This window comes from Motacilla alba, chromosome 1A (genome assembly GCF_015832195.1).
Source record: "Motacilla alba alba isolate MOTALB_02 chromosome 1A, Motacilla_alba_V1.0_pri, whole genome shotgun sequence".
Classification (NCBI taxonomy): Eukaryota; Metazoa; Chordata; class Aves; order Passeriformes; family Motacillidae; genus Motacilla; species Motacilla alba.
In genome coordinates this window covers 50,223,323-50,240,478 of record NC_052031.1, presented here as the reverse complement: position 1 = coordinate 50,240,478, position 17,156 = coordinate 50,223,323, and the positions used below count along the sequence as shown (strand labels likewise).

Below are 17,156 nucleotides of genomic sequence, written 5' to 3'. Positions count from 1 at the left end.
AGAGGAAATAGGAAGAGAGAGATGTCAGCCCCTTCTCCCTCTTGCACAGACTTTCTACCTCAGATCCCACACATTGGCTGCTGCACTGGTGCTTATCAAGTTCAGTCTTTACAGATTCTGGAGAGCAAGTCTAATTATACAGCATCACACTTTGGGCATGGATCTCCTGCAGCTTTCTGGGAGGCAACAAACAAGGTATCACAGCTGAAGGCACCTTGCATGGCAAGAGCAGCACCTTGTGTTGTACCACAGCAGCCTAAGCTGGCTCACAGACATTATCCACCCACTGCTACACTGTCCCAACCCCTCCCTAACAGAGCATGGCAGAAAAATAACCACTTTATCCTGCCAGAGAGGTTTTCTGCAGGGTTTGAGTGCTACTCAGGCTTACAGACAGCACCTGTAAGTGAGCACCACAGCTGGGGAAGCAAGAGGAGTGGGTCTATGCTGGGAGAGTGGGAGGAAAATGGGGATGAGCTGAACCTCCTTCTGCTGGTGGCAGCCTGCTCAGAGGCAGGACAGCACGCAGCAGCCAGCACCAGGAAAGCAGCAGAGAGGGGATGCTGGGACAGAGAACTGGGGGCAGAGCTGGATGCAGCATGGTCAAAGCAATGGTCAAAGCAAGGAGAGCCAGGTGCCCCTGGTAACTCCCAAAGGAGGCTGACACAACACACACACCCAGACCTGGCTTGGGAGCCACAGGCCACAGGCCCTGCATCCCAGTGTGGCTGAGGCAGGAGCCAGGCTTTACCTGCCCACCATGCTGCTCTAGGCAGCTGCCCATACTGCCACAGAAACATGAGGAGGCATCACAGAAAGGCTTTCAGGAGCTGCTTGTCCCTAAGATGGAAATAAAGTAATATTTTTAGCAGAAGGCATGTTTGGAACTGGGTCCAGAGCATGTTCCAGTTATCCCAGGTTCCAGGCTGGCTGGGCATCCTCTGCCTGGTGACACTGTACTTCCCAGGCAGACCTGGATCCTGCAAAGCCATGTTTCCTTTGCAGGCAGCAGACTCTCCTGGAAGATTGAAAGAAAATACAGGCAGCAAACAAAACAGAAATGGCTTGGGGCTCATGGATTATTTTCCTTCCCTTGCAGCCAGCAAAACTAGCAGGGGACAATGGAGTTTTTGCCCTCAGTGATATTCCCAATCACAGTAAAAGCCTGGAAGCAGCTCCCCTGTGCAGTGTGAAGGGAACCCTGCAGAGGGCTCAGCAGGACAGGATATATGGCCAAGTCACTCAGCTGAGAAGCACAGCAGCCAAAATTTTCAGAGCCATGCTTCAGCACACCACAGATTTTTCACTACCACCATCATTACCCCACAAACAAATAAACCAATTCATTTTTCAGTCCTGCAGCTGGCCAAGGGAGAATTCTAAACACCAGGAAAAGAGAGCACTGGAGAAGTGAGAAGGAAGGAGGAAAGAGGGAGTTGTCCTCTCTGAACATTCCCTATGGGAGAAATGCCCTTTCCCCAGCAGCCTCTTCAGCCATGTGTCAGCATCACATCTCCTGCCAGAAGGACTAAGGTTGGATCCTCCCATTTTTGGGCAGGAAGAACTGGCATGAAGTCAACCTGCAGATCTCACATCAGCCAGGGTTTTCATCTCTGGGAAGAGCCACTTAGAGCACCAAGGCAATGCTACACCACCACCCACTCAAGGGAAGAGAAAAGATCCCCATGCCTCAGGTGACCAGAAGGGAGGGCTGGCTTCCCTGTGGCCCAAAGGGATAGGACACAGTTAAAACCCGCAGGGAGTATCTTGCAAACACTCAGCCCAAAAAAGTGACATGCCAACAGGTATTACGTGGGAAGACCGAGAGATTCCCACATGTACCCTCTGAAGAGAGATCTCATGGGCTTTCTGAGACTCTCATGAGACCATAACTCAACCTTCCAAGAAAAGAGCAGCTCTTCACTGAAATGGACTGAGCAATCATGTATTGCTGCCTACCTGCTGGGCACACGTGGAAGTCCAGGCGAGAGGTGGGCAGGTCCAGCAGGTTCCTGATGAGCCGTGGCGCAAGGCAGCTTGGCAACAGCACCACAGGACGGGGTGTCTTGACCACCACCGGGCGCACCAGGCTGTAAGGCTTCAGGTTCGTGTCTGGGTCTGGAAAACAGCATTGAAGAAGAGAAAGCCAAAGGTGAGAACACGGGAGACCTGGACAGCCTACAGACCATCCCATCATTCTGTACCACCTCCTCATCCTGAATCATAGAGGCACCTACCAAACCATCTTATGTCCCAGGAAAGACCTACCCTGGTTACAACACTCACTCATGGGCAGACACCCTAGATAGACCCCCTGCCTGTTTTCTGGGATTCCCTTGAGTTATGCAGCAGTTTGTTCTCCACAAAAAGTTGGATGACCAGGGGACAAGTGGGTCTCCAAGGGTGACAGGGCAGTCACAGGACTAACAGCTCACCTGAGCAGGGGTCCAGCCACAGCTGCTGCTGGGGAGGCTGTTCTGGGCTCCTCTGTGGTTTGGATTTCACCAAGCGCAGCTGGCCCAAGGCCCTTTTCTTTAGCTGAGGAGAAAGTGAGGGCAATTAGGCTAAGAGCACTGCCCTTTTCACACACATAAAGAACTGGCTGCAGAACATCCTCTGGCAAAAAGGATGGAGCACTCTTACAAAAAGCAAGGAATTAGGACTGCCATCCATTAGGTTCAGTTTGGGAAGTGGGGAAGTGGTAGAAAAGCAGCCACAGAGCAGTAACACTGCCTGGCCTAAAAGCTTTGCTTGCTAACCCATCTGCCACCTCTGTACAAGCTGATTTACCAACAGAGCGGGGCAGATTATCTCTGAGGTGGTGAGATGGCCATGGGCACACACCACGGCTCTCATCACCCGCTTCTTTGGCTTACAGTATTTCTGTGGCCTCTCTGCTGCCCAGACACCTGGCGCTTCTCCTGGATCTTCAAAAGCTGATGAGCCCTGAAAAGACAGAAAGCTTGCACTCAAGCAACTCCAGAAGCCCCAGGGACCATAGCCTGCAGGGATCCTCTTCACCAGTCTCACAGACCTGCTGAAGCATAGGCATATCAAAGCCCTCACTCAACCTCCCAGTCCCTTAAGGGCTCCCAAACACTACCACACTGGTCCCTGAACAGGACTTAGTCATCCTATACCACCGAGAGGCCAGTCTGTAGCCCCAGGACTGCTAGGGGATGGCCAGCACAGACAAATGGGGCAGGTACCCTCTGCCTCCCTCCTCTCGCTGGTTACCTGCTGTAGTTGGGCACCGTGCCCTTGTCCAGGTCCCGCACGGTCAAGGGATCGACGCGAGAGCAGTACCACTCCAGGCGGCCCCTGTGCATGGTGTCCGTGACGTGCAGGATCTCCCGACACTTCACGCACAGCGCGTAAGGGTCTGACAGCTCCAGCAGGGACACGTTGGTGCGGACGTAGAACGAGTCTCCAGAAAATTTCTTCCCTTCCTCCAGGGCTGCCCGCAGAGGCTGGTATCCTGGAGCATAAAACACAGGTCACCACAGGTGGGGACACAGTAGACAACAGTCACCAGTAAGAAACCCAAGTCCCCAGCACAGCTGTGATGCTCTGGATTGGGGCTGGGCTGCAGAGGAGGCAAACAGACAGAAGGTCTGTACCTCTGTCCCATAATTCAGAGGATGCACAAGACCCACCAGAGAGAGGAAAGCTACTGGAGCTATGGCCAACCCCTGTGTCTGACATGGTGGCCTAGGGCCAAACAGGAGAGGAGAGAGAATAACTGAGATTAATCTCCAGATTTGGGTGGAAGGTCTAGAAAGGGAGGCAGAGAGCTCAGGTTCAAAGGCGACTTAGCTGCCAGCACCTTACCTTCTAGGTCAAGCTGAAAGATGAGACTAGACGGCTCATCCCAGTGCAGCAGGCTCAGGTAGGCAACCTCCCGTGTGCAGTTCTCCAGGGAAAGCACCTCTTCCTTCAGCGACGGCACCCTCAGCTAGCAAGGACCCGATGCCATTAGACTAAGGGCTGGAAGAGCATGCAGCCCCCAGGCTCCCTCACCCATCAGGGTTACACAGAAAGTTTTACAGAATGAGGCAGGTCTGGGAAAAACTGTATCTGAGGACAAGGCATCCTCAGTCTGCCTCTGGCTCCCTCCTCTGCCTCTGAAATACCTGCTGCCAGCCATCACCCAGTCTAGATGGTGGGCTGTTGTGAAAGGAAATGTGTGTGCATGAACGTGTGTGGGAGCAGGGGCACTGGCTTGTTTTCAGTTACAGGTGGGATATTAATTCAAGTAGTGCAGCTGTATTTCAAGTGGTGTCATTCTTGGCAAAACAAATGCCCTTTCCTCCTTCCAGGAGCTTTCTTCAGAGCAATTATTTTCTATAACTCAGGAGGGTCACAAAGGCCTGAGAAATCTTGCTCCAGAATTGATCAGTCTGCAATGGACCTGTGCAGGATGCAGGATGCAAACTGCTCTGAAAAGTCGCAAGGTGACAGACACAAAGGTGAAGGACACGAAGCTGTACTGGCATCTTAATTGCGTGACTCATTTTTGTTTCTTCCTTCCCACAGCTCAAGGAAGGGTTTCAGAAGGTCTTGGCATTTTTACATGCACAGGTACGCTCAAGTACTCTGAGACCTGGGTGGGTGTTTCTGCTGTGTAAAGCTCTAGACAGGGAGCAACCCTGGAAAATAAGAGAAATGGAGGTGGATTTCAAGCTGGGGAGAGGTCATCTTGCACTGGGGATTACTCTGCACTCCTTGCATCATCGCAGGTACTTTGCAAACCCATAAAAGGAGCCCATTCCCAGCCTCACCTCAAGGAGCCGGCACCCTTCCCTGAGTCCTGCTTTTTCAACCTGTGAGCCCGGCTTGACCCACTGGACATATATTCCTGTCCTGTTCCCTCCAAGGATGGAGATGTCTGCTCCGAGCCTCTTCTCCTGGGGTGAGGAGTGGCTGGAATGACCCACACTAGTGAGCTGCACCACCAGTGACCTGGCAAGGAGAAATGTCAAGGTTTATTGCCTTTACTAAGAGCCAGTCCCCCATGCCTTGCATCCAGCTACAGGGTGTTTACTGCAGCACGGAGCTCGTGACTCACCAGGGCACACAGCTGACAAAGCCCCATAGCCCATTCTATCCCACCAGGCCCACCACCAAAGCCAAGCTGGGCTCCCACAGTTCTTCCCTACCTAGGCACTTGCATGTCCAGCCCACAGCAACATCTCCACCCCTGCCATAACCAATAGGACGGTGCTAAAAATTGAAGTCCTGCTAGGAAGCCAGGATTCTAGGATCTTCATTTCTCTCCTCTCCCACTAGTGAGAAAGGGCCTGCAACTGCAAGGGAGGGGCAGAAACGAAGGGTCTCCCAAGCATGGTCCCAGGCACCACAAAATGCCCCCTCAAGCACCACCACAGAGTGCCCAGCTCAGAGAGCAGCAGTCACCTCCTGGTGACCTCCTTGCGGCTGGAAAGTGTGGACAAGCAGATCTCCGACTTCACCCTGGTGTAGGTGCTGCTGGAAGAAGAGGAGAAGGTCCCCAACAAGGTGCCAGGAAAACTGCTGCCTAGGAAAGAGCAAAAAGGAGAGGGAGCACTTTACCTGTACTAATGCTGCAGGGAGCTTGTGTCCTGGGGGTGGCAAGGGTCTGCCATCCTCTTCTGACCATTTTCTAGCATCTGACTGGGAAACTGAGGTTGCAGGGAGGCTTTGAATGGTCACCCTCAATAAAAGGGTTTCCCATGTTTCCTGAGAACAAGCAAATCTTCGTTCCCTTCATCAGCATTTTGGTCAGAAGGCAGCAGCAGCCAGGGCCACCTGGATGTGCCCAGAGATCAGCCACCAGCACCCACCACAGGACCTGCCAGCACCAGGATGCAGGATGCTCCTCTTCACTCCAGATGATTTACAACCCATCACACAGGTAGTAGCAGATGAAGGGAGTATCCAGTAACACCCCAGGGCAAAAGTATTTCCTTCTTCCATTACCTATTCCCCTCAACAGCTCTCCATGAGCCAAACAGAGCTGATGCAAACAGCTACCTGCTCTGCAGAGGAAAAGCCAGCTTTTCCAGCTGCTGTTCCTGACAAGGCATGGGGGGATATGAGGGCCCACAGTACCATGCTACAGGTTCAGAACCCTTGCAATAAGCTGCACAAACCAGAGGTGTGAGGGAGGGTCACTTGTCCAACCCCTCTACCCACAGCCCTCACTTCTTTTTAGCTAAGCCCATTGAGGAAAGCCTTATACCTGTTCCATCTTCAATGCTGCTAAAGGAGCCACAGGACAAGCTAAAAAGGAGACACAAAATGGATCTGTAAGGTAGCAGCTTTCCCAAAGCCTGTTTGCATTCCATTCTCAATCTCAGCTCCACAGACTTCCCCACCACCCCCAAGCACCCCTGGAGCCACCACACAGCTTCCAGACAGCCTTTCCACTCAGTTCCCACTCCAGGTTCTCTCCCAACCCTGCCAGGCAGCTCTTCCTGGACCCCATAACCCCCACAGAGGACATAAGCAGCCCTCAGCAATCACCTTTTGTGGGGCATGCACCTTTCTTCCCGCTGCCGACGGAGGATGGAGCCGATGCAGGGAGGGAAGGGGAAGGTGGAGAGGCGGTTGATATCCTTCTCGCTGTCAGGAGTCTCATCCTTGGGCAGAGTGAGAGACATGCTTGCTAACACCAACACCCAGCACCACTTCTCCCCTCCCTTCAGGCCAAGGGAGCAAACAGCTCCTTGACTACCACAACCCTCTTTAGGATAATCCACATCCCTCCAAACTCCCAGGGGCACCTTGTTTTCCCAAGCAGATAGCTCAGCTAGAGATCTATGACACTGCATCCCCATGTTTTTGCAAAGCACAAGCTGTGGGAGCAATAACAGATGAAAAGACTATCCAAACCTTGTCCTTATATTTCTGGGTCACCACCGCACACCCAGACGTGTGAGTCACCTGTGGGACTGCCCATTTCAGGGTGCTCTGGGATGACAGTTCAAGGAGTTAAAGGAAAGAACGAACCTGACTCCCTTAAAAACAACACAATGCTGCTATAGGGTTCAAGAGTCTGGATTTCTCCTCCAGCATGCGTAGATTAAACAGCATTTTAGGGAGGGTAGCATCTCACATGCTGAGGCTGTTGGATCCTAGGGTGTCATACGGAATGAAGGGGTTTCACTCGCTTTAGGGCAGCATTGGCCAGTTTGTTAGAGACTGAGAGCTTTGCATCTGAGATCTGCTCACACCTTGCACACCACCCCACACCAAGTCACAGCCTCACAATGAAGCCACCCCAATGCCTGTGTGTCCCTCCTGAGCAGTGTCTCCCCTGACCTCAGCTGAGGGCCAGCCTCACATGGTCAAGCACTCACCATGCTCTGAATGGCTGAATCCCCTGGGAATGGGGTAACGGAAGTCCCCAGGGTATCAATGAGTCCATTTGCAGGGTTGTCTATGAGGCTCCAGGTGCTGCTGAGGTGGGAGCAGAGGGAGTAGGAAGAGCTGCACATCTGGGAGAGAAGAGACTCCATCATCCCATTTGCATCCTCCAGAAATCAGTCCTGACCCCTTTGCCTTCCCTCTTTCCCCTTCCTTCTAGCCACCCTCACCTTGCTGAGGCTGCGGCTGCCTTGGCACCGCTGCAGCTGTGCCTCCAGTGTGCTCTTCAGCCCTTCCGCCTGGCTCAGCTTGCTTAGGAGCTCATCCCGCTCCTCCTCCAGGGCCCGCACTCGTTTGCGGTACTGGTCCTTCTCAATCAGGCTCTGGGAGTACTGCAGCTGCACCCCATCACGGCTCTGGATGGCCTGCAAGGAGCCAGACTGAGAGCGAGAAAAGACACAGAACTGCACCGCTGATCCACACCTCCCACCCTGGCACGGCTGCACAAGATCCACTTGGGAAGGAGAGGTAACCAGAGCCCTGTTCTTGCTGGGCAGTCAAAAGCAATTTACCTGGTCCCGCTCTTTTTCGATCTCCTCCAGCTGCAGCAGCACTGTGTTCATACGATGCTTGTAGAGATCACAGTCCTTCTGCAGCGTTCGGTATTTCAGCTGCAGATCTTCCACCTCCTGGAGGTACTGGTAACAGCAAGCAACAAGCATTAGCTTTCCTGAAAGCAACTGCTTTACAGCATCCCTCCCCTCTCTTGCAGGCTCTGCTTGGTGTGCAGGAACAGAGGCAGTGATGAATGCTCTACCTTATCCCTCAGCTCCTCGGCCCACTGCAGCTCATTCTGCAGGGAGTTGAGTTTCTGACAGAGATCCTGCCGGTCGTCTTGGGCTTCCTTCCAGTCGTGCTCCAGGATGTCCAAGAGGATCTGCTCAGAGCCTGGCACTGGGCCCTCACCGGGTTTCTAAGAGGCAAGAGGGCACTGTCACTGCACCACAAGCACCAAGGGAGCAACAGAACAGGGCAGTGACCGGCAGATTGGCACAACTGCCATCGTCATGCGGCATCAATCTGCTGTGCACTCCAAGGCACAAAGTCACGCTTGTGAGCCCAACCAAGAATTACAGAGCTGGAAAAAAGCACCCATCACTTACCTGGACGCAATGGCAGCCATCACAGCCAAGCAATATGCTCAGAGGATGGGACAGGCCAGCCCAAACCAACAATTTCCCTATCTTTCCAGTGGCTGAGTAAACAGCACTGGAGATGGCCCAGGAAAGGAGGTGAGCTGGAGCCTGCCCTGCCCTAGCAGGTACCTGCAACATGGCCTGCAGCTCCTGCAGCGATGCTGTGAGCCGCTGGTTCTCAGCCCACAGCTCAGACACGGTGTCAGGGTGGCCCCGCTCCTCCGCCTCTCGCTGGGGCAGCGCCGACGCCTGTTTCCGCAGCAGGCTGCACTCCTCCTCCAGGCTGGAGACTTTGCATTTCAGCTGGTCCACCTGCAACCCAGGGAAGAAACAGTCTGACACACAAGGCCCTGCACCACTGCCTTACTAGGAGAGCAAAGCAGAGACGGTGCTGAGAAGAAAACAGGTCTGGAGGCGAGTTCGTCACAGGAGGCAACCACAGGCAACCATGGGAAGGAGTATCCTACCGCTGGGCCGAGGTTAGCAGCACAGCTGCACTCAAAAGCTTCTCCCTCAGGGAAAGGAGGAAGACACACTTGCATAAGCACATTCAGGATCATCTCTTGGTGCAACAACTTTCTTGCTACCCCGGGGCATCCACAGTGCAGCTGGCCTTGACCATGGGCGGACGTGGGACCTCTGGTGCACTGCCAGGGCCAGCAGCTGTGAGCATCTCAAAGATTCCTAGAGCAGCTGAGAAACAAATTCACAGCAGCAAAATCCACGGGAGGCTACTCAGTGTGAGAGACCACCTCTGGCCTGGGAGGTGTTTGAGGGTCAAGCTGCTGGAGGCTGCCGAGTACTACAGGGGCAGTACTGCAGTACTACAGGGGCGTCATCATTCCCTGGCCTGGTCCCACATTCCTCCACCAACATGTCACAGGAGACAGCAGAGGTCAGTGACTTTTAAGAATAAGAAAGGTCCTCCCAGACCTGTAATGACTGATCAGACTGATCAGAGAACCAATTTCACATGTAAGTAAGGCTTTGAGAGGAAATGAGACAGGAGAAGCCTATCAAAGCCACCAAGAAGCACTGCCAAAATTGCCAAGGAGGGATTCAGGAACTGAATTACTTCTGTGAATCTGCCCAAAAGACCTACAATGACTTTTGGGGACCAGACACTTCTGGACCTGAGAGTCAGGAGGGGAAGGCAAGCTGAGACGCTGTTTCCAGGAGGATTTCTTCAGCCCACAGTCACCTTCAAGTGATTCACCTCCCTGCTCCAAAGAGGCCCAGGGGAGCTGGTATTGGCAGGAATACCGAAAAAAAGGTAGGGGAGGATCCTGCCACTGGCAGAACAGAATGAGATATGAAAGGCAATCACAAGGCTCTGTGAGAGCTCCAGGCCTAGACTGGTAGGGGGAATGCCAGGAAGCAGCAGAGCACTTAAAAATATGGGTTATTAATAGGTTCAAGGTAGGGCTGTCCTTGCCCAGGCAGGAAATGGGTGCATGTTTGCAGGTGGTAAGAGCCTGGCAGCTGAGTGCAGTGTCACGAATTCCTGCAGCTATGCAGGGCATGAGTCTTACAAACGTCATGAGAGACATGAGGAGGTGGTGGGGAGTGGCAGGGGGAATGGAGTCTGGGCCAAAAGGCTCCTAAGCTCAGCAAGGCAGGCTGGGCAGCTCCAGGCAGCACACACACACACCCAGCGTGAGTGGCTGCACAGCCACTGGCCTCCCTGGAGAGAAGAAAATCCAAACCCTTGAAGGGAAAAAAGTAAATACAAACACACAGCTTGACAGAGTGGAGCTGTCTGCTGCCTGCCTGTGCTGCCCAGAGAGCAGTGCAGGCAGCACAGGCAGGAGCACACAGGGCATCTTGTGGTGCCAGCAGCCAGGCTGAGCATCCAGGGATGTCAGAGAAGGCATCAGCCCTGCTTCTGGCTCCTCTAGAGATATAATTCCAACTACACCAATTGGCAGGAGCTGGTGATGTATCTCCAGCTGCCCCCAGGCAGTGGTGAGTTCCTGCACTGCGCCCATGCCTCAGCCTCTTTGCAGGGCACATTTCCATCAAGAGCAGGGCAGGATCCCCATCACGCATCCTGTGTGCCATCAGCTCCTTCACGCTCACAAGCCACCACATACGGACATCCGTGTGCATCCTTCTTGTACATCAGACCCCCACCACATCCCGCTGCCCACCCCTGTGCTCCCCAGGATCCTACCAGCAGCTGCAGGTCCCTGCTCCGCAGCACGGCCACATTCTTCTCCTCGCAGAGCTGTGCGTAGCGCATGGCCATCATGTAGTTCTCGTCCTTCAGCCTCAGCAGCTCCACGCTGTTGGAGTCCCACTCCTCTCTCAGCCGCTGGCAGCGCTCCTGCACCTTCAGGAGCTCCTTCAGCTGCTGCTCCAGCCGGACCTGCTCTTGCTCCAATGCCTGGTTTTTCACCTGGAGCTGGTGTTCCTTCAGCAGGTGCTCTTTCCGTTGAGCCCTCACCTTCTTCACCTCCATCATCAGGAACTGAGTTAGTCCCTCAGGGCCTTCCTCATCTGAGGAGAGACAAAGGAGAACCTGTTTCTGGCTGCTGAAACAGGGGTAACCCCAAGAAACAGATTTGCCCAATGCTGTTTTCCACCAAGAGGTGACATGTTCTCCTGAGGGTTTGCAGCCCTTGTTGTCCCAGGCTTATGGCACCACAGTCTGTCACACCTGTATATGTGGCCCCGTCCCTGCCAGTTCCAGTGTACAGAACTGTCAGGATTCCTCACACACCGCCAGCACAAACCCGGTTTCTAAGCAGACACATGAACTTGCACAAAATTTTCTGGCCCTTCCCATGCAAGCAGCAGCTGAAGGGAGAACAGAGCACCTGCTCCTACCCAGGATCATAGAGCAGCGCTGGGCTGGTTCCCTCCCCGTGAGCCGTGTGTAGTGCTCTGGGTAGTAAAACTCCAAGGATTCCAGGAAGGCTTCATAGCCTCGCTTTCCACGGCGCCGAAGGATGTCCATCAGGTAACCTGGAAGAACAGATAAAGAGCTAGGATGAATTCCCTGCAAAACAGAGAAAACACTGTGTAGCCCCACTTCATGATGTGAAAACAGCATCTCCATCAGTTCTACTTCCATCCACAAAAATGGGAATGGCTAGAGGAGAGAGAATGAGGTGAGAGCACTGCCCTCTTCTGTGTGCGTGCGGGGGGAGGCCCTGGGTACAGAGCCCCTCAGAGAGCAACAAGGCGCAGTGTGTGCAGCATCCACTCTGTCAAAACCACGTTATCCCCCCCAAACCAGGCCCATCCAAGTGCAAGTTTGTATCTGGTGTCTTCTCCCACCTGTCTGGTTGCTCTTGCAAGGGAATCGGCAGGAGTTCAGCACCTCCTCCTCATCCTGCTCGTCTATGACACGGCACTGGCGCAGGTAGGGGGTGAGCTTGGCTGGGTTCAGGGAGCGGGTCAGCTGGTGTCGGGCACTCTCGATCTTCTCCCAGATGGTGTCTTCCTCCTCCTCCTGCTCTGAGAGGCTGCTGGCTTGGAGAGGCGCATTCTCCACGGCTGGAAGGATAAAAGGAAAGGAGAAAATGATGAGGAATGATGGAGAAGGACAGGTAGAAGACATAAGTAGGCATGGGACAACATGAGTTGAGGTATGATCCCGCAAATGATCCATTTGTCCCATCTTGCAAATGGGACTCAGATACATTAGAAAATATTTTACATACAAATGGGTTCAGCAGCATCTTGAGTGTCCACCTAGAGCCTTAGATATGTCGAAGGCAAGTGGTGCATAAGAGATTCAGGAGCCTATATAGTAGGAAGTCTAGAGAAAATATAATCCTTCTCTCTCAAACATTCTTAAATCCCCCCAGCCATCACACACCCTCCCTTTTGTCCCATCCCTGAGAATGGGAAACTTTCAGGACCAAGAATTTTTGCAGCCTGGGACGTGCTTTCTCATCCTTGGGGCTGGAAAGTATCCAGCAAATGAACCCCTGGCACTGCACACCAAGCACTGGTGACCAAACAAGTTCTCACGGGCACCATCCCACAAAGACGCTTGGCTACCGGCACTGGAATCAGCAGGGAATCATATGAGCGTATCTTTGGTGTATCTTCCACACATTTGTACGGAGCCCTGAAAATATGTAGCAACAAGGCAAGCACTCTGCCAAGCAAATAAAGCAAGAGAGAACCCCTCAAGTGAATGGGCCAAAACCTGTCAGAGCCATGGTGAACCTGCTCCGTTGAGTCCTACAGGCTGTGATGGAGCAGGTATGTGCAATGTGCTGTCTCTCCAGCTATGGATCAACTCAAACAGTGTTATCTGTTTTCACTCAAGAAATACAGTCTGCTTCGCAGGCCAGCACAAATCCTTTTAGCTGTCAAGGTAAAGCACCACAAAGATCTCCTGAGACTTAGAAGCCATTTCTCCTCCAATGTGTGCACGGTTACCTGCTGCTGTGGTGCTGGCACTAAGTCCAGCTCGGTAGCCAAGGCACACAAACATCCCCAGGGGCAGGGCAGAGGTTCACATTCCACGGAGAAAGGAAATGTCCTAGTCTTTTTCCTTTTCTTTGGAAATTTGAGGGTGGAGTTCTGTTTGTTGGTTTCGGTTTTGGGTTTTTTGGTTTTTTTACTTGTGGTGCAAATTATAGCATGCTTTTTCAGACTGACAGCCAGCACAACAAGGAGGATGGCTAAGAGAGCTGTGCAGAAGTGAATACTCCAGATACAAACACAAGAGGCTTGGGGTGTGATGGATGGAAGATAGCAGGAACAGAGAATTGTTGACACCGCAAAAGATTCCCAAGTGTCTCGCTTTCTGCACCAAAGAGTTTAGGAGCCTAAATACAAATACAGATATGGATTGTTCTATGTTGAATAAAAACAGTATTTCCTGCAGAAACTGAACTCTCATTTGAGACTCTTGTCACATAGAATCAAGTGTGCTGCAGGGGGATGCAGCATCAGGTCACAGAAGTTGAGCTGCTTCGAACTCCACAGCAGATTTGTCCCTTTAAGTCAAACTCTTTCTCCAAGAAATTCAAGCCGGCTGTACAAGCCGCGACCAGCTTCTCGGCAGGCGGGCTCGGCAGACGTGGAAATGGAGAGGGAGCGAGGGAGAGAACGAGAGGGGAGGGGTGAGCAGAAGGTTCCAGAGCCGGCAGCCCCGCTCCCGCCCGGGGAACCCCCCTCCCGCGGCGGCCGGAGGGAGCGCTTCCCTTTCGCCGGGCTGAAGGCGCTCTTCCAGAAATGCCGAGCCGGAGGCCATTCCCGAGGAGGTGGCTGGCGAAGAGGATAAGAAGCGCAGACATCCCCCACCACCACCACCACTCCCGAGCCGGTGCGAAACTCACGTCCCAGGGCGATGCCGAGGAGCAGCCGCCGCCCCCGCGGCTCAGGGGCCCGGCGGGGCTCCGCCGCCTCCGGGACCCCGCCGCCGGACGGGGCTCGCCCCTTACCTGCCATCGCCGCTCCGGGCGGCTGCTCCCCGCTCCGCTCCGCCGCCTCGCCGCCCCGGCAGGTGTGTCTGAAGCGCCCTCCCCACCCCCCGCACTTTCCCACCCTCTTTCCCTGCCTCCCTCCCTCTCTCTCCTTCCCTCCCTCGTCCAGCCGGCTGGAAAGAAGCCGGCACCCCCTCGGGCTACGGAGAGCTTAGCTCTGCCCACCTCCGGGGGTCGCAGGAGCACTCACCGGCGAGGCGGGGGCGGATCCCCCTCGGACACTCCCGGTTTCTGAGAGCCTCCGGCGGCTCCTCACCTGGGCGAGCCGGGGAAGGGTTTTTCTCTGCGTGTGTCCTGTCCTAACCCACCTCGGTCCCCAGCCCCGGGACAGAGCTGCTCCCCGGAAGGATGTGGCTCGCCAGCCACTTCTCTTCCGAAACGCACCCGACAGACCGGCAGGGGAAGGGGGTGCCCCCCTTGTCCAGGACCCTGCCCGGGCAGGATGGGGTCTCCTCGGCAAGGCACAGCCCCCCCTCGCACTCTTCCACGAAGAAGAGATTCATAAGGAGAGGCTTCTTTTGTTTCCAGGGCTGCAGAAATTGTAGCCAGGCCACCCAAGCTGTAGGACTGCTTCTGGATTGGAGGGGGGATCCAAGCAAGGGGAAGAAGTTGAGAGTGTTGGAAAGATGCCTGATCCAGGCCAAGAAGAGATCCCACAGGCTAGATTTTGGCCCCAGTCCTCAGTTGTGTCCGTGGGTGGAACTGGGTGTGGAGACGCCCCAGGGCAGTGTGATGGAGATGTACTCCAGGGCATGCAGGGGCTTGCAACCTGGGCCTGGCACAGGCCGGGAGTGCATGCTGGGAAGCCTTACTCTGGTTCAAGTGGCCACAGCAATCCCTGGAGTGGACCTATGTGTCCACACAGTGTCCCAAAGAGTTTGCACAGAATACCCTCCACACCTGCCACGCAGTCAGTTGCCCAAATCTATGCATACCACTGGACAAAGAGGGATCTGAGAGAGATGGAACTGGACACCAAAATGAACCCTCCCCCTTCGAGGCTAAGTTGTTCTTCATTTTCTCTAGCAACCCTATTTCACTCTCATTTCTTCATTTTCAGCTGTGTCAGACCTCAATAGCCAGGCTATGCAGTGCAGGCTCTGTACAAGAAATTCCCAATGCATTATCGAGCTCATAAGAAATAGGAGTTCCCTGATTCTCCCCAACCTTGGAGTCAGCCCAGGGTAGCGCAGAGTACTGCTGTGCATCCCTCCAGGGCTCTGAACGCAACATGAAGGAGCCCTGCACTGCTCCTGCCCCTGCCAACATACTGAGAAAAGGGAGGTGCCTTTAGCACCCCACCACTGCAGCTTCTAGACCCCACCTCTCCATGGAAATCTTTCTCTCCTCATTCACATAAGTGAAGAAGCAGATGTATGAACTGGGCCAGCCTTTTCTAAAGAATTTCTGCACCCAAACTGAACATCTTTATTTGTTTCTCCTCCAGGGCAAATGGCAGGGCTCCTGCACAAGTTTCAGTACGGTGATTTGAGGGAAGGGAGGCTTTCATGAGACCCTTTCCCCACGCTGCATAGCTCCTCTCAAGATGAAGCACAACCACCACCTGGGAAGTGAGAGTGCATCTGTGTGATGCACAGAGCACACAGCCTTTTTGTGGCAAAATATACACAGATAATGAGCAAATGCCAGGCACGTGCATGCACGTGGGGCTTTCAGCAAACTGCACTTGGATGGCATCCTTCCCAACAGGCACTGGTTGACACTTTGAGTACATGAATTTATTGTTGACTCACCCTGGGAGGGGTCCCAACAGCCCCCTCCCCTCCCCTGTAAGCCCAGCACTGCACAGCTCCCACACAAAGGGCGCATGGTGACCCAGGACCATCAGCAGCAGGGCGCAGCTCCTCTCTCCAGCCCTTACCTCCAGCCAGAGGCATCCAGCTGAGTGATTAAAAGCAAGTACAAGCAAGGCTTCCTGCTGGAAACCCATTCTGACTCAGGCCATGTCAATTTTTGCCTGCTAGGTATGCTCTTGAAAACAACTGAGGTCTCTCTCTCTCTCTCTCTCTCTCTCTCTCTCTAGTGAAAAGACTTCCTGAGCTGAGTATTATGTGGTGATAGAAGATAAGATCTTCACAATCCTGATAAAAGTCCCAAAGCAAGAGTTGGTTTCTCTCATTCACAAAGAGACCAACTCAAGGCTGATGACAAAGAAATCCTCTTCCTCCACCCACCCTGACCCCACGGGCAATGGCTGCACTGCTTTGTGACTCAGAGCACTCAGACACCAGACAGAGCAGGTCCCACATCAAGAACAGCTAAAGAAATATCTTCACCCTAGGCTGCCCACGGAAGAGTCTCAGACATCGAAGTCCAGGGAAAAATAAATAATTCAATAATTGACTGGTACTGCAATAAGGGCAGGTCCTTAGACTGGCTAAGTGACTAATTTCCTTAATTTTTTACAAGCTCCATTACCTATTGTCTTTCATGGAGAGTCTCTGAACTTGGCAGGTACTCCACAAGCAAGAAGACCACCCCTGGCTCTGGGCTGGGTAACTGATCCCAACAGCTCCTGAAGAGCAACAATACATTCCATGCTTGTTTTTTTGGCTAGGGTGTGGGGGAACAGGGATGCAAAGCTCAGGCTTTGGAGGGAAGCTTCAGTTGTATAAGACAGCCCCAGTTTGCTGGAGATACACAGTCCCACCACACTGTACATGCTCACAGATATTACGTTTCCAAAACAGCTTTAGCAGTAGCACTTGCTTTAGTACTGGCACACTTGAGTTCACACTAGGAATGACACTGGGGTGTTTGGGTGGGGTTTTTTTTGTTCTTGTACTGTTGGTTTGGTTTGTTGTTTTGGGTTTTTATCAAATCCGAACCAAAATAGTCACACTTGGTAAAACTTTCCAAGCCACACGGGCTCACAGAGGAAATCTATAAGAAGCTAGTGGTGAGCCACCTGTCCTTTCCACCACCAGAAGATGGGCTTAGCACACATGGCCACAGAGTGTGGCAGCTGCTGGGTTTTCGGCAGAACTTTACGGTGTGGGGTGACCGATGGCACTAAGAGGTCAGAGGGATCCTGCTGAGGCAAGTGAGCCTGTGCTGTGGCGAGCTGGGCTAGACATGCCTCAGCACTACATTGTTTGCCCCTGCCTGGAAATAGCTTTAGGAAGGTCTGCAGCAGGACAAG

At 53.5% G+C, this 17,156-nt stretch overlaps 1 protein-coding gene across 5 annotated transcripts in view; it reads right to left on the bottom strand.

The window, feature by feature from the left end:
- Positions 1–17,156, bottom strand: part of CARD10 (caspase recruitment domain family member 10) — a 39,595-nt gene that overhangs the window by 1,973 nt on the left and 20,466 nt on the right. Inside the window, exons 1-18 of one of the 5 annotated variants that reach the window (XM_038153625.1) lie at positions 14,184–14,322; positions 11,826–12,044; positions 11,373–11,510; positions 10,717–11,042; positions 8,673–8,855; positions 8,165–8,320; positions 7,920–8,045; positions 7,578–7,772; positions 7,341–7,478; positions 6,505–6,620; positions 6,221–6,261; positions 5,416–5,536; positions 4,782–4,962; positions 3,832–3,955; positions 3,238–3,478; positions 2,877–2,946; positions 2,436–2,538; positions 1,960–2,118 (exon numbers count right to left, since the gene is read on the bottom strand). In XM_038153625.1, the coding sequence (XP_038009553.1) occupies positions 1,960–2,118; positions 2,436–2,538; positions 2,877–2,946; positions 3,238–3,478; positions 3,832–3,955; positions 4,782–4,962; positions 5,416–5,536; positions 6,221–6,261; positions 6,505–6,620; positions 7,341–7,478; positions 7,578–7,772; positions 7,920–8,045; positions 8,165–8,320; positions 8,673–8,855; positions 10,717–11,042; positions 11,373–11,502 (2,410 nt within the window). In that variant the 5' untranslated portion in view covers positions 11,503–11,510; positions 11,826–12,044; positions 14,184–14,322. The other 4 variants (XM_038153623.1, XM_038153620.1, XM_038153621.1 and 1 more) reach the window with 4 other exon arrangements.